Source organism: Crassostrea angulata, chromosome 9, assembly GCF_025612915.1.
Source record: "Crassostrea angulata isolate pt1a10 chromosome 9, ASM2561291v2, whole genome shotgun sequence".
In the NCBI taxonomy this organism is placed as follows: domain Eukaryota; kingdom Metazoa; phylum Mollusca; class Bivalvia; order Ostreida; family Ostreidae; genus Magallana; species Magallana angulata.
In genome coordinates, this window is record NC_069119.1 from 1,048,574 (window position 1) to 1,065,674 (window position 17,101).

The 17,101-nt window shown below is 35.3% G+C and overlaps 1 protein-coding gene and 1 pseudogene across 1 annotated transcript; both read right to left on the minus strand.

The window, feature by feature from the left end:
- Window positions 1–129: 129 nt before the first annotated feature.
- On the minus strand, window positions 130–2,137 carry LOC128162588 (uncharacterized). The gene is made up of 3 exons (XM_052825835.1): window positions 1,659–2,137; window positions 1,369–1,487; window positions 130–1,254 (listed from the first exon to the last, which is right to left on the minus strand). The coding sequence occupies exons 1-3, from the start codon at window positions 2,116–2,118 to the stop codon at window positions 556–558; spliced, it is 1,278 nt and encodes a 425-aa protein (XP_052681795.1). The 5' UTR covers window positions 2,119–2,137; the 3' UTR covers window positions 130–555.
- A 10,034-nt stretch (window positions 2,138–12,171) lies between these two features.
- LOC128162579 (uncharacterized) lies at window positions 12,172–15,173 on the minus strand (annotated as a pseudogene).
- Between the last annotated feature and the right edge of the window lie 1,928 nt (window positions 15,174–17,101).

Below are 17,101 nucleotides of genomic sequence, written 5' to 3' on the forward strand. Positions count from 1 at the left end.
ATCTCAATCATTTTTCATCATAACAAGTAAATAAAAAAAGGCATATGATTATTTGAAATGTTGTGCAATCATGAATTAATGCACTAGCTTAAAACATTTTTAGAACACTTAGTCCAATTGATACAATTATTTATGTTGCTGGAAAAGAAAACCGCCCATCAAATTAACGGTACACATGAACAACAGTAATTTTCCTTATTTAAATTTTTTTGACAGAGGTGGCATGAAGTTACAAAAAGCTGCTGCAACTCGTAGCATGGCTGATGACAAGTTTTTCATATTTAATGGGAGAATTCCTGCTAACATTTTGTAGGATTTGAGTCTTCTGATAGCCCGTTCGACATGGATGCGTAGAGAAGCAATCTTCCGAGTTTCAAGAATCTGTTTAGATGAGAGTACTCTCCCCTTCCCATTTCTTCTCTCATGCGTAAAAGGTGGCATATTTAAATATGCTCCTTTCAGGGTAAGAAGATCTTTTATTTGGAATCCTCTGTCTGCCATCACCTCATCCCCTGGGGAAATAAGGTCAAGAAATTTGCTGTCCACAGTAATTTTTCAGTCACTGACATTACCACTCCAGAATTTGGAAACAAATGTAAAAGCTCCATTGGGTTGGATAGCCACCAGAGCCTTAAGAGTGTTATGTGACTTGTAATTACTCCAAGTACTTGCCTGAGCTGAACAGTTTTTGGGTTTTTGAATGAACACTTCGGTGCAGTCAATTATTGATGTAGTATTAGGGTATTTTAGCTTAAAGGATAAAGGCATGTGTTTCAGAATTTTTTCTTTGGATGGCCACTTGATAACAGGATTTAAAATTTGTGCTAAGAAATTAATCCATGTGCCGAACAAGGTTGAGACATATCCAACGGACACATTGAATAAAACAGATAGAGTTGCATTGTCTAAACCGAGTCTTAATTTAAGCATAACCAATACGAACTCTTCCTTCATGGTTAATTTTCTCTGTTTGCCAGGTTTTTGTTGATTCTTCTCTTGCCACTTCTTGGATCCTGACCTCCCAGCCCCTTTCCAAAATGAAACTTTGTTATAATATGGTGCCAAAAACTGAAGGAAGAATGTGAGAAAGCTGAGGGATGGCAGTCCAAGAAAGTGTTTGATGTTGTTATCATCTTGTATAATTTTTCCTATAAGATCATTCCTGAAGTCATTTTTCTGCATTTTCAGGGCTTGCAATGTCTGATTTTCCTCTCTCAGTTCCCTGTTTTCTTTTTCTAGCTCCGAACACCTAGCCTATTTGTTAAAAAAGTAAAAACTAATTGTTTATTGAACCTCATGTTCATAATTATTATTTTCAAAAAAAAAAAACCCATGTACATGTATAATATTTTGTCAGTGTCAACTCACCTCTAAGGATGTTATTCTTTCCAAAAGGTCATGTTCCCCACAATACTTCTTCTCTGGGTCACAGCAGATATAATGATGGTCATGCTGTATATTTTGACACTGAATATCACATCCAACCTCTAAAATAATTTGAAACATGCCGATAAAGAACTAGTATACTTGTATAAAATAGTAACAAAATTGTATAATGTATATATACATGTATAATATATGCATATTTTACTGGTTAATTTTTATTATTTAATATATCTACAAAATATAACCTATATACATGCAATTGTTAAACGAACCTGTTTTAATTCCGTTGTTATTGTTGACATCTGTTTGTGGAATGTCTAATTCTCCCACTACATACGGATAACATATCTGTGTTTTGTCGGTGGCTGGCTCACATTTGACGAGGTGAACAGTTTTGATGGATGGCTGATCATGCTGTTTGACGTTTGTTGAAGACGACCTGCTTGAATTAGAATTCTTCGTTTTCCGTGGAGTTGATTTTTTATATTGATTATATGTAAACAAAGTTGGGTAAGGGTTTTGCGGTGTTGGAAAGGAGTCAACAAAGTGTTTGGAACAGACAACATAGTGTCTGTTGTCGCAAGAACTGTCTATTTTTAATCCCTCTCGCCTTATCAAACTTAGCCACTTTTTCAATTCGCTCTCTACCTTGGGTAACTGGTGGAAGAGTAAATTAGAGCTGCTTCGACTATCGGCAGTACAACCGACAGCAATACAATGTCGCGCAGGCATAACGTACCCTTCAGTAGCGTCATTCGCAACAAGGAATGTTTGTCCCGAAAATCTCGCGAGATCTGTACGTTTTTCACTCCGGTGATTGAAGAGCGCCATAAGGGACTTAACTCTCTGTTAGTGGAAATCGGAAGTATTGTGTCTATTTAAATCAGAGGGAGGAGATATTCAAATCAACATTGCTCTGTTGGTGGATCTATTGGCGCGTTTGATGAATAATACTTTATGCATTATTTTACGTCTGAAAAAAAAATCGAATAAAGCTTTGAAGATGCCTATTACCATAGTCACCAAACAAACATTCCTGACCATACAAAGATGATGGAAAGCGATTTAAAACGTGTCAACGTGTCAACGTTTTACAGTGAGCACATTTGACAAACGTTTACCTGAGGCCTGTTCAACAGAGCGGGTGCTCGCGAGCGCTCGCCAAAATTTCCTATACCCGCATCACAAATTTTGACGAGCGCTCTCTCTGCTGAACACGCCTCTGGATAGAACCAACATGATTGTTTGAAATAATTTATTCCATGCGTGGGTTCAAACATGGATCATGCAGGTAATAGATTTCGCTTGCTATAGGAAAAACCTTGAAATTTTCATACGTTTTTCATTTTTTAGGTACCAGCCTAATGCAGTACAAACTTCTTACTTTCACAGGGATTTTCTAAATATATAATGCGTATTTTGTCTTTTCCACAAGTTTGTACTCGGTTAGGCCGACAGTAAACAAAGGCTTTGAAATGAATGCCCGTCCTCGATTTACTATACAAAATCACGAATGTCTGCTGACCCCTGCTATGTTTTAAAGCTTCGTGCTTTTTATAAACAATAAATTTAGCGCTAAAACTCATTCATTCTTATAAAATAGATATCAATAGATAATGTTAGGGGAAAATATGCTTAATTTGAATCTTTATTTTTTTCACTTTTTACCGGGGCCTATAAGCGCGGCTATGTTAACGAGGCCGAGTACAGAACGAGTACGCACGCTTTCGCGCAGCGTTTTATTTGTATTGTGACGTCATCTTTTTGCTTTGTTGACGCCATGGCGTGATAGTTTCAACTGCAGATATTCAGCGAAATTTGTTGAAAATAGCTCGTTTGATGCGTAAAAATAATATTATATTGTGGATTAAACATAAATGTCTCGAAGTATAAGCTATTTTTGGGCTCGGGTCGAAAACGTGAAGAGGGTTCAGCAAGCCTAGCCCTCTGTCACGTTTTCTTAACCCGCCTAAATATAGCTTAATTCATATATTTCTAAACAGAAACCATATGTTTTATATTAATGACCCTTAATATATGATGTTATACATTAATTTATTACTTTAATATGTCTGAATGTTTTAATAATACTATAAAGATCACCATTTCCGCCTTTGTCAAATAATAAATAGCCATTTTCTGACAAAATGGGAAATTGGGCATACAAAAAACAACTTTGATAAGACCCCTGGAACAAACCAGGAGGTGAAAGGATTTTTTTATTTGACCATTTGATGCCTTTTAGCAATAACTTTAATATGTAGAACAGAAAAAGAAATCCCTAGGTCAGAAGTTTAAAAAAAATTGTAAAAAATATGCAAAATTGATACATTTCAAGCAAAATCCCATAGAGTCCTATGTTAAAAATTAACAAACTTTGAGATGGCCCCTTAAACAAACGGTGTGGTAAATGTCTTATTTATTTATCTTAAAATATTCATTATATCAGTAGAAATTTATGTAAAAATTTTCATTCAAAAATCTAGGGCAGAACAAATTAGACCCGGCCTCGTTAAGGCTGCCCATATTAATTTCACAGCGATATGTAGAAAGTCACTTGTCTGTACTTCATAAGATATGACGTCATAGTTAACTTTGACGTCATGATCTGCATTCCTTTCGATCGTTCTTAGGGAATGTATCGTAACGTAATAAGTGATATTCATTGTGCATAATAAAACCGCTTCATTCCTTTACATAGACACTGTTGTAAATACTAGTGATAGTAAATTCAATATCACCGATATGGAGTATAAAAAAATCAACAGTTTTAAAGCTTCGTAATAGGTAAATAACTATTCATAAACTAATAGTTTTGAGACTCCCCCTGCTACGTGTAATCTAATGAATGGTGATACTGATGTATATGCATATAAAAAACGGCTTGACACAAGTGAAAGATAAAAACAATCTTAGTATATTTTACGTGAAATCGGGAGAAAAAATAAGTACCAATGTGAATCTTGCTGGGGGAAACCTACCGATTGACCCGATTTTGTGTAAATCGAGTCTAAAAGGTGAAAATGTGCCTAATTTCGATGGCGGTGCGAAATCTTTTGACAATATTTCAAATAAACGAAATATTTATATGAACCCCCAGCAAAAACTGCAAAATACATTACTTATCGAAGGATTTTTCAAAAAAATATTTTTGATTTAATGTCATTATTCACTTGTGCCGATGCGATTTTTATACATTATTAACCGTGTTAGAATACACCTGTCACGTGCTTAAGAGAGATATATGACGTCACAAAAATACATCAAAACTTAATTCTCTGACCTAATTTATAGGCGGCGCCATATTACGATCACGTGATTTACCGCCATTACGGTGCTGACAACGGTAAACAAGTGTCATATTTACTACGTCGACTTTGTCTCGTTTTGTGTGTGGAACATCATTGTGATGGATAAAAAGAATTGTAAATATATATTTAAACCTCATTTAATTCACGTTCTGTTTGTTTTTGGTCTTTCTGTGTTTGTAATTTTGTTTATTACACAGTAAAACTTGGATCCGTACCCGCCCACCTCGCACATTTAACGTAAATTTGTTTTATTTACATCCCTCAATTCTCTGACTTGAATGAAAGTTACGCATTGAGTCGAGAATTTGAGTATATAATTGGATGGTTTATACAAACAATCAAATCCCGTAATGTGAAGTGTGATAATCTGAAGAGAATGCTGGTGGATCTCCAATTTCTTATGCAGTTCAAAATTTTTGCATGCATTAAAATTTTGTTATCAATGTTTTTGTATTTTTTCAACCAGCAACTCCTCATAATAAGTTGCTTTTAATTGTTAGTTTTCCTTTCGCCAAAAAGTTATGCATAATGAACAAAATTGAAATAAATAACAATATTTAAAAATTGCAGATCCACCAAATGAATCTGACCCAGGTTGGAAAACAAATGATCTGAAAAGCTGGCCTCATATTTTATATGAAGATTTAGTAGACTACTTGATATTTTCAAAAGCTTATGATGGTAAAGAAATGAAGTCATTTAGATCTCTTTGGGGACAAAATTATGTCAACTCCAGGTGGCTAGGAGATATTCAAAGTATAAATGTTGGACAAAATGTTTTCCTGAAAGCAAAAGTATCTCCATCCCAGCCTGGAGTCGGACGTGCAGATTATCATGCATGGATTTTAATTGCATCCGATGGAGAAGATAGCTACAAGATTGAAAATGCTAGTTGCACATGCCCAGCAGGTTTAGGAAGAGGATGCAGCCATATTTCAGCCATTGGATATGCTGTTGTCATGGCATGGAATCAAGGATTCGCAGGAAAATCTGTTACAGATTTCCCAGTGTCTTGGGGCAAGGGAGCAACATCCTCTGCAGTTGACCATCAGGCGGAGCTCAAAGAAATTGATTTTTCACGGCCAAATAAAAACAAACCAATAAATACAGATAACATTATTGTGAGATGTAAACCTCAAAAAGAATTTAGATTTAAGAAATTAGAATCACACAATGAATTGGTTGAGTTTTCACATTCATCATGCCTTTCAAAAATTTTTCAGTGCAAGGGCACAATTATAAATAAGATTTTGTTATCTGAGCCCTGTCAGTTAAGCACATCTGCAGGAAAAACAAGTAACCCAAAAGATGTGCATCATGGGAATCATGAGCTTGATTATTCAAATCCAATCAATATTGCTGATATTCAGTGTCAGCCTTGTAGAGATTTTTATAGAAAATATGTTCATCTGTCTGAAAACAAAATTGATGAAGTCTGTCTCAATACTACGGAACAAAATTCTGACTTGTGGTTTGATAGTCGCAAGGTTAGAATTCCAGCATCTGTGGCTAACAAAGTACCAAAAACAAGCAAAGCAAATCCACAAAATTTTGTTACAAACCATTTATATCCTAGATTCAAGGGCAACAATGCAACACAACATGGAAAAGTATCAGAACCAATAGCCAAAGAAATCTTTGAAAAGAAATTTGATTTGGAAGTTAAAAATTGTGGTACTGTTATAAATAAAGATGAACCTTTTCTGTCTGCAAGTCCTGATGGCACAATTGATGATGATATGCTTTTAGAAATAAAATGTCCAGTAAAATCAATTGATGAACTTTTAAACAACAAAAGTTATGACATTTGTAAAGAAAATGATACTATCACTGTTAATAAGTCAGGCAGAAATGGATATTATACACAAATACAAATGCAACTTTTCTGTACAAGAAAATCAATGTGCAAATATTTTACATGGTTTGCAAAAAATGGGGATTCAGTGTGCATTGATGTACAATATAACGAAACTTTTGTTTCCAATATTTTACCAAGAATCAGAGCATTTTATTTCAATCATCTACTTGTTAGAATTGTTGATGATTTTTCACAAGGCAGATTTGTTTTCAGTGAGAAGTATGAAAAATTGTGTTCAACTTTGTGAAAACAAAATTAAACAGTCTTTACACTTGTACATAATTTCTTGTTATCTTCAGAAAAGAGCAATGAAGTAGCAAAAAAGTACAATGTAAAAATTCTACACTATGCATGAGCACCTCTAATCTTTAATAAGCTGAGGTCTCAAATTACAAAGAGCACCCACTACCTTCACTACTTTGTTCATTTTTTTGACTGACTTTATTGAGATAATGCTGTTCAAAATTCTGTAAGATTTCATTCTACGAATTGCCCTTTCAACATGAATGCGCACTGATGCTATTCTACGCGATTGGATAACTTCTTTTTCACTAAGCTGCTTTCTACCTCGTAAAAATGAAGGAATGTTAAGCCCAACATGTAAACTGAATAGTTCTTCACCTATTGTGAATCCCCTGTCAGCCATAACTTCATCATTTGGATTCAAATAGTTGTAAAACCCTGATTTTTTAGTGATAAATCTATCACTTGCTCTGCCCCCATAACACTTTGACATAAACATGATGTAACCATTTGGTGCAATACAAACAAGAAATTTTAATGTGTTGTGCGACTTGTAACTGCTGTAAGTTGCAGTCCTGGCTTTCAGGGACAATGGCCTCTGAAGGTACACTTCTGTACAATCTATGATACATGTAGTTTTAGGATATGTGTTCCTAAAAGAAGTTGGTAGAGATCTTTGAATTGTGTCCTTTGGCAACCACATTATCAAATCTTTCAACTGAACAGCTAGGATATTTATCCATGAATTAAAAATTCTACTAGCAAGCTGATGGGAAATTCCGAATCTTTTCCCCAAGTCTTGGAACTGTAACCCTAAACGTAATCTAACTAACGTTAACAAAACTTGTTCATCGATGGACAATAAATAAGGTAATTCATTGCCATGTACCCTCATTATATCTACTAAAGTAGAGTATACTGTCAGTGACAACCCTGTATAAAACACTGAATCTTTCTCTGTCAAAATTTTGAAAGATGAAAGTTCACGTGTTGTTTGAGTACCTACAGTATTAGATGTTAATTGTAGACAATATAAGTGGTCATGCAATGAATCAATTGTTTGAGTTGTTGCATCTGATTTTGGTCGATAGGTAACACAAGACACCCCACACTGATGAACAATAACAGGTGGTGTCTGGGTAGAAGCTGTTGCTGCTGAGGGAGTATTGATTTCCATGTCTGTGGCTTCTGCTGCTGCTTCATCTCCTCCTATGCATATAAGGCCACTTTCTTCATCCTGCTCCTGCTCATCCTCCTGATTAGACACGTCCCTTACCAGTTTTCTCCTACCTTGCTTTATCTATTTAAAAATCATACATAGTAATATATCATACATATCTGAACACATATTGTGTTTTTACATACCCGAGGATGATCCTGCATCCATAGTTAACTTCAATCATGTCCCACACAGTCATTGTACCCGCCAGCAGGCAATCACTGGTGAAAGTATGACCACTCAAAATAGCTTCATGTAAGTTCAAACTGCTATTTAATTTGACAGTTTGAAAATACTAAACTATTCTAATAATAGTCATAGTAATATGTGAATCACATTAACTGCAAGTATCTCATTCTGAAAGTAGATTAAACAAAATTCAAACTAAAATTTATGACAAACATGTAATTTTTTGCACCCTAACCTCTTTGTGATATCCCATATGTAATTGTGGGTCAGGGTTCAGTTTGGTTGGACACCCATCAAGGAAATGAATTGAACAGACCTGTTAGCATTAAAAGATAAAATTATAATTAACCCTGATGAAAACTGTAAAGATGCACAGTCATATATCATATTTATACATAAACATGTATGTTAATGAATACCTTATACGTCTACATATATAATAAAAGAACACATGTGGTATTTATACATGTGTATACATGTACATGTGTAGATATATATGGTCAGCATATATTGCATATTCAGTTGCATATTCAGCTGTTATCATCGACGATGTCATTCAGATATGAAATTAATAAGATCAATTTAAAAATTAAAAGACGATAACTGATAAATTGCGACATAATAGATATACTTGGTCCTTTTTTCCAGGTTGATAATCCTTTCTATTGATAGCTTTGAGCCATCGCAATCTGGTATCTACTTGCGCTGGAATGCAAAACATCCTGAAAGGCGCTTGGCAAGGACAATCTTCGTGTCTTTTCCCGTGATCAGAGCATTCCTCCATCTTCCATCTATACAACTTTCTCTGATTATTGGTACAGTTGAAGACAACACAATGTCTCCCACCTCCTTTTTCGTACGGCATCGTATCAATCGAATGTAGACTGTCAGCACCGTAATGGCGGTCGACGATAGCGCCACCTTCCGTCTAAGGGCGATAACTGCGTTAATCTTACGTACTGGAATTATGTATAGTGTTGGATGTCACTGTTAATTTATGTAATAAAATTTAAAGAAACTCACTCGGTAAAATTATTTTTCGATAATTAAAATAGTATCATTTTTCGATATGCACTCGTCCTTTTTCATTTTATTTGTTATATTTCCATAGAAAATCAGTAACAGACATAAAAAGTTCCTAATAAACTTAATCGATTTTCCTAAGAAATAGAAAAAATACTAATGTATTTTATCATGTATAAACCTGTGGTTTTTTTTTCATTTTCCACATGTTTACTCAGTAAAATAAACACTGAATGTTGAAGGGGACTACTTTACATTGATAAAATATCGATAGTTTTTTTTTTAATGCTTAGTAGTTCTAATACAAATGTAGTTACATTCAATTACGTTCTTCATATATTCCACGGGAGAAACTTTTTTTTTGGGGGGGGGGGGGTAAGGGGCAGTTCGGTGTTTTTTTTTCTTCAAAACATTGTACCTTGTCTACGGCAAATCTTATTCTAGGCCTGTTCCCGTTCTGTAACGTTTACGCTATATACGCGTATAGCTTGCTTTATATTTCATATTTTGGAAAGAAAGATAAATGATGGGGGACCTTAAAAAATATTAATCCACCCGTAATCAATTTCAATGATGTACTGGTAATTGAACTGTATATCTTTAACCGCCCCCCCCCCCCCCTCCATCAAACCAGTGACAACCGAGTTATATATATAATCATCTGGGCAGAACACCCAAACCTCCTCTGTGTAACATTGATGTTCGGGACTTTTATCTAGATGAGAGTCGAAGCCCCCCCCCCCCCCCGAAAAATTCAACCTTATTTAATTCACAAAGTAAAATATCGACGAAACCAGGCCTAGGATCCTTCTCCAAACAAAGTACCCCCCCCCCCCCCTCCCCGCCCTGGGAAATTATCTGAACCCGCACATGATAGGATTCTCATTCCAGGGGCGTCGGAAGGCATTTCATATTGCATGGGGCAGCGAAATTGATAGAAAACAAGGTGGGGCGGGGAGTGAACCGGATTTGACTTAAAATGATGATATCCTAAGATATGTACCTTATATAAAATTATAATATAATTAACATATTATATTGTAGTAGATAAATACTAAAATATTAGTATTAATTGTAGTAGATAAATACTTTAAATAGAACAGCGCTTTGTACTATGATTAATATGCTCATACATTGTAATTTTCTCCTGAACGTAGCCTAGTCACGGTAGAATTGCCTAAGGGGGTTAAGGGTGAGGGACCGCATTCGGGAGGGGGGGGGGGGTACATTTCAAGTCGGGTTCGTAATACAGACACCAGTCGTCTGGATGCTGGTGGTAATTTTTTCTTAGTATGCAAAGATGGTATGCATTTGTTTCTACTTCCTTGAAGGGGTTGTAATGGTCGAATGTGAAGGTACATACAGCACTCTTGAGTCCCGTTCTTGTTGGAAGCCTCTGCCTTTCCATGCAGGTCTCTGCTCCTGATGACTCCGAAAGACATTTCAGCTGTTTTGCAAAATTGATTGAAGTAGTTTGTGGGAATTTTTCTCTCAGTCTGCTCTACTGCAGTACAGTATGTAAAAACTGTTCACTTAGCACAGGAATGACAATATCTATGTTGTTTAAATAATGAAGTTGCCTCCCTTTGACTAGATGCCAACATCTAGTAGATCTTTTAATAATGATGTAATTTTTAAATTTTACATACATACTGGCTTATACATCATTCCAATTATTTTGATACAAGTTTTAAAATGCATGGATTTTAATCTATGTTTCATAATCCCAGAATACACATAGTGAATTAAATGTAGTTATTAATAAATGATCTTAATTTTGCAAAAGTAATTGAGCATAATTTTTTTTTAACAATGTCAGTTTACAAAATGTTTTGTTTCACTCTAAGGTGCCCACAACCAAGAAGATAATGGTGCCCCCAGTCGCTAGACTGTTTCTTCCTCTCTGATGCTGACGGTGGATTGTTGACCAGTTCCGTCATTTCAGGAGATAAGATTTTGTATGCACAAGGTATAATTCACAAAGCTTGCATTAATGCAGCCTTGTTGTGCGGCAGAGAATTTGGTTTAAAGCCATAGGAATGCCCTTTCTCAAATGATTGCATGATTCAAATAGAGCGTAAAAATTATCTCCCAATTATATCAACAACAGGGGTTTAGAGAAATGGAATAATAAATTATTTGTTTAATCATCATCCTTCCATATTCCATTTAATTCATTAGAATATATTCTTGCTAATTAATGTACTCAATCCAGAATTAACAATTTTGCATCTTAAATTGACATTTAATGATCAGTCATTTTAGCATCTCTACCTGAAATTTGGGTAAAATCCAGCCTTTTTTTAAAAGCTTATGTATCTTAAAACAAGCACTTTTTTCATATTTCACATGTATTTTACTTGTTACAGTCATCAAATAGCAGTCAAATCATCTCAGATATTGCTGTCAGCCTGCACTCAGTACTGCACTTGCTGAGAGAGAGAACCTCATACCTCACTGCTCCACTGACCACAATTAGGCAGTATAACTGTTGCTTCAACGAAGACAACTTGGTACCGGTACTTATATGTACAAACTTTGTACTTTTATTTGATATATAATATAATTCCTCTCCCTCTTTTAAATTAAATTACTTGTTAGCATGACAATTGGATAATTGCTGACTCTGCAGGCGCCACAGTTTTGACGCCATCATGTGGTTGATGTCAAATTTAAAAGGCTAGTTGCTGAAAACAATACATTGATTTCTTTGTTTAAAGTTTTATTTAAAAACATTAATTATCATAAAGCATTCATAAGCAGTATCATGTATATCTATGTCAATATACTCATTGTCTAAATACATTTTTAGAATCTTTAAATCAGTTCTGCAAAATATTTCAGATAGAAACACCAAGGGACAAAATATCCCACACAAAAAGATTCTATTAAGTTAGAACAAAAGATACAAGATTAGCAGGATATCAAACATCTACATTCTGATTGGGTTAATATACTGGTATCACTCCTCTATATAAGTAATGGGCCTCAGTCCCTTTGTGGCCTCGCTCCATTGCTGGTAAAAAATTGAGTGCTACCTGTCTGTTAACCCATTATGTGTAATTAAAACATGTCACACAAAGTTTGCTGATAACCACATGTAACAAATACAGTCCATTCATTCTAATGTAACAAACACAGATTATAGACACAGTCAAAACAGTCACTGTATATATACATCTATAAATAGAAAAAGGAGTTTGTCTATATGTAATATACATAGAGTCACTTGATATATACATGTAATACATAAACACAGTTTGTTTACATGTAATATATAAACATGGTCTGTTTCCTTGAGATGTAATATCAATATGGAAGAACAATTTGTTTACATACAAACATATGATATATAAACAAATAAAGATTGAAGAAATGTAATGATTGACTCATGACAACCTAACACAGATACAGTTAGACAGTCTGTTTACATCTTGTAGACACGGTCAGTGTATGTGTGATACATTAAATTATCCACACACAGCGTGTTTACATCTGATACACACCGTATGATGACATGTAATGTGTATAGTTTGTTTACATTATATCTACACACAGTATGTAATATATACTTATACGCTTTGTTTACATATAATTTATACAGTTAGTTGATTTACATGTAATATTGGATTTTCTTCACTTTACCTGTGGCATACTCAGCCACAAAGAGGTTGTCTCTGGTGTCCACACATAGACCATATGGAAGCCATAAATGACAGTTGTCGATGTAGCGGAGGAACTGTCCGTCCTGATCCAGGATGTGGATACAGTCGTTGTTATAGTCTGTTGTCAGGATCCGACCCTGGCTGTCTGTTGTGATGCCGTATGGACTAAATGATCCCTTGGTAGTAGAGGGAGGACCAGTGTAGGTAAACCGGAGTTTCCCGGCCTGATTGACCACCACTACTGCACGGGCGTCACGGTCTGACATACAGATATCTAGGTTCCTGTTCTCACTGATGTATTTAGTGCCACCAGTTGAATAGAGAGGTTGTCTTTTGTCATCGTACTGAATACTTTGTTTCTCTGTGGAGCCAGAGTAACGCACAACTTTGGATTGTTTATTATCATCACTGACCATGACAACCAGGAGGTCACCAGAGGAGGTACTACAGACATCGCCAGGTTTCCACCCCTGTAGTCTGATCACTGTCTGTATCTGTGTATTCTTCACTATGTTCACAGTTCTATCATCGTAATCAGTATAAACTAGATCCCCACTCCTTGTGACTGCTATGTCCCATGGATTGTTCTCTGACTTGGTTTGGATGGACTCCACTAGTTCTCCTTGGAGGTTGTAGAGGTTAATCATGTCGTCATCACCATACGTCCAGATCTCTGTATCATTCAGACACGTCACACCCCATAGATATCCATACTCTGTGTCTATAGCTGTGATGACCCGGGGTACATCCATCAGTGACCGGTCTGGGGGAGAGGACTCGGCTCCCTGGGGCGGCATGCTGTAGTCTTGTTCCTCTGTTGTAAAAGATAATGCTGACAGAGAACCAAACTGTTCAATCAGCTGATCTGTGTGGATTTCCTGAGGCCTAAAGTTTGGTAAGGACACTTTGAGTTTAGGAGGCAATCTTCTAAATTCAGCGTTCCTGGATTTGTATTCAGAGACAAGGCAGACATCTTTGGAGTTCAGTAACTTCTTCAGTTCAGCAATGGTCTGTGTGATTTCAGAAATGGTGTGTGTGATTTCATCTTCCTGTTTATTTAGGATGGGCAGGTGTTTGGATTCCATTTCCTCCACGTTAGATTTCAGGTTTGTGATAATGGCGTCTATTTCTCTGTGCCAGACTTCTCCTTGTTTGTCAATTGCTGTTGTCAATTTCCGGGAGTTTTTACTCAGATCAGCTTTCTGCACTGGGATGTTGGATGCAATCTCTTTGTATTTAGGATAAATGAATTTTTCTAATTCTTGCAAATCTTTTTTTTAAAATTTCTGTTTTAATTTCAAAGCTTTGGAAAATGTCAACTTGTTTATGTCCTAAATGTTTTCCAGAAGAAATACACTTTGCACAAATAGGAATGTCACATTGTTCACAATGGAGTTCACATTGTTTGGTGGGGTGTTTCCTACATTTAGGATTGTTCAAAGTGGTTAGATATTGTTTAAGTGATACCACTTTATGAACTTTAGAAGAATCAGATAAATGTGTCTCTACACAGTCTTTACACAGATGTATATGACAAACTTCACAGTACATGGGGGCCACAGAGTCCTGACACAGGGTGCAGCGTACAACATCCTGGGCGCTGTTCCTGGGGTCCATGATGAGGGAACCCTTGTAACTATAAGGGAACTATAAACCTGGAAAGTAAATGCAGTATGTATTTAGGATGTATACATTTATTATCTTGGTTTGATCAACATGTACTTATATGTAAGATTCAGATATATTCTATTTCATGGATAAAATTTACATTTGTGTAGAGTCATTCATGTACATGCAAGTATAATTTTTTTTATTTTTTATGACTGATTACAAAAAAAGAATAAATTTAAACATAAGAAAATATTTGTCCAAATGATTTTCGACTATTAAGAAAACACAATAAGAAAGTGGATTATAAAAGTTACCTAACGTTACCCCATTGGTAAACTTCAGGTCTTCACGATCCAACATGGCGGGCGCCAGGTGTTTATTCTTCCTGGTCGGGTGCTACCTGTGCAAGATCACTTGAATGAATTTAATGCCAGGTAGTAACTTGTGCTTGTGTATGTGTTGGTCCAGAATCCAGGTCACCCATTGTTGGGAGGTTTAAATAGATCTGACATTTTTATCACTATTAGGTAATGTGTTCATATTTTTATTATGAGAAAAATATATAACGTCTGGTGCCTGTGTGCTGAACATATTCAATTCAGCTTTAAAATGTAGGCTATTTTTAGTTTTAAAGAAATAGATTTTGTTTCTTATGACTAGAGATCTTTTTCTGAAATCGACATTTCTCTATAAAAGCTGGTGTGGTGTAATGGTGCACACATTCCTTTGGGAGTGAAGAGTGGGTTCAAATCCAATCATCAGCATACAAATGTAGAGACTTATATAAATTCATGTTAAATTCATGTTTAATGGTTGAATAATTAATGTAGAAAAAAATACAGTAATTAAAGGTTGCATGGTCATGAATTTTTTTAATCTACATGTAGCAGTACGATGAGTCCTAATTATCGACGTACAATTATTTTCTTTCTTTTTTTGGGGGGGGGGGGCTAGACTTATCGGAAATCTAGAAACCAGAAGTTATGTCTACATGTAACTTGCAACAATAATGGAAAAAAATGATCAACATTATGCAAATTTGCATTACCCATTTTAAAAAAAGCATTTATAAAATCATGATAATTTGATTACAGAAAACAGATTATTTTTGAAATTAAAATACAGTTGCAATTTTGTCTAATTATCTGTTCTAGTACATGTATAATACTAAAATTAATTTTCAATAATGCCAGAATTGATGACTTTACTATGGTAGAGAGCAGAAATTTAGATTCTGAAACACAGTAATTATAAAGAAATTAAAACAACGGTAAGACTTCAGCAAGACTTTCATTAGGAATTGTTAAGTCAGCGATGTGGCACGTGGGCCTCTGGTTTCCGGAACTTTTCAATCCACTCCGTAGGTTTTTATTTTACGAAATCCAAAGTTAGGTATGGAAGATCAAAGAGCGATAACTCTCGATTTTTGACCTAAATTTGTTTCCAAAATGGCGTTGTATTTTTACTATCGGGTGGTCTCGGAGTACGCCCTTGTACGCTCTGTCAATTGCAATAGTAGTTACAATTTTTCTTAAGATAGATACCCAACATGTTGGCGCATTTGTATATCAAGGAGAAATCGTTGATGGCTGACTCTTAGCGGGAAAAATTTTCTTCCGAAAGTTTTGAAAGAAGCGTAAAAATATAAATTACGAACATACAGCAAAATGTTATGTTTATTATTGTTATTACAAATGTTTTTTTATCGAAAATAATTATTTTTAAAAATTACAACCGCGTATTAAGGAAATACGAGGCAATTAAAACTGCCCTATATTTCTGTCGCGCGGAGTTACGTGCCCTTTGTTTTGGTTTGGTAGCTAACAGTCGACACGTGGAAATCAAATGCAGTAAATTACAGTAAGTTTATTGATGTTTTAATGCATCTTTTGTAAAGTTTATCGTATTAACGTATTATTAAGATTCAAATTCTTGTATTTCACCTCGAAGCATCAGCAGATAATGACTTCCAGACGGAGAAACCTCAGCCCAAGTTCGAATATAATTCTCTCAGCAGTTTTTTGACTACCAGAGAAACGCATGGAACTGTAGAAAGTCGAGTAAATTTTATGCAGCTGATGATATCATTATGCGATTTTGATGAATATAACACGAATAAAAGCAATATGAAAGTTCTACTTGGACGACTCGTCCTTGGCAAAGATGAAAAAGCTAGGCATATCCTCAATCTCATTGAAAACTATTTCATGTCCATGGCATTTGACCGACCAACAGTAGTAGGAATGTATGTGCACATAGAGGCTTAACTGGAATCTATTAGAGAAATGCGAGAATCTATTAACACCAGGGAAACTCTCAAAGACCTAGAGAAGCAATATGCTTATGCATTGATGTAAATTGAACCAGTATGAGTATCACAACTTTTGAAAAACTATTACCACTTTTAGATATAAGAGACTTCTCTGAATTTGACATACTTTAAACAAATAAACTGGCATTAGATTTATTTGATTATGCAAAATCAAAAGGCATTAGAGAACAGAAAATGTGCAACTGGTTCCAGCAAATAATTTCCATCCCTTATATTAATATGAGAAATTTAGTTTCAAATTTGCATCGTTTGAAGAAAAATACA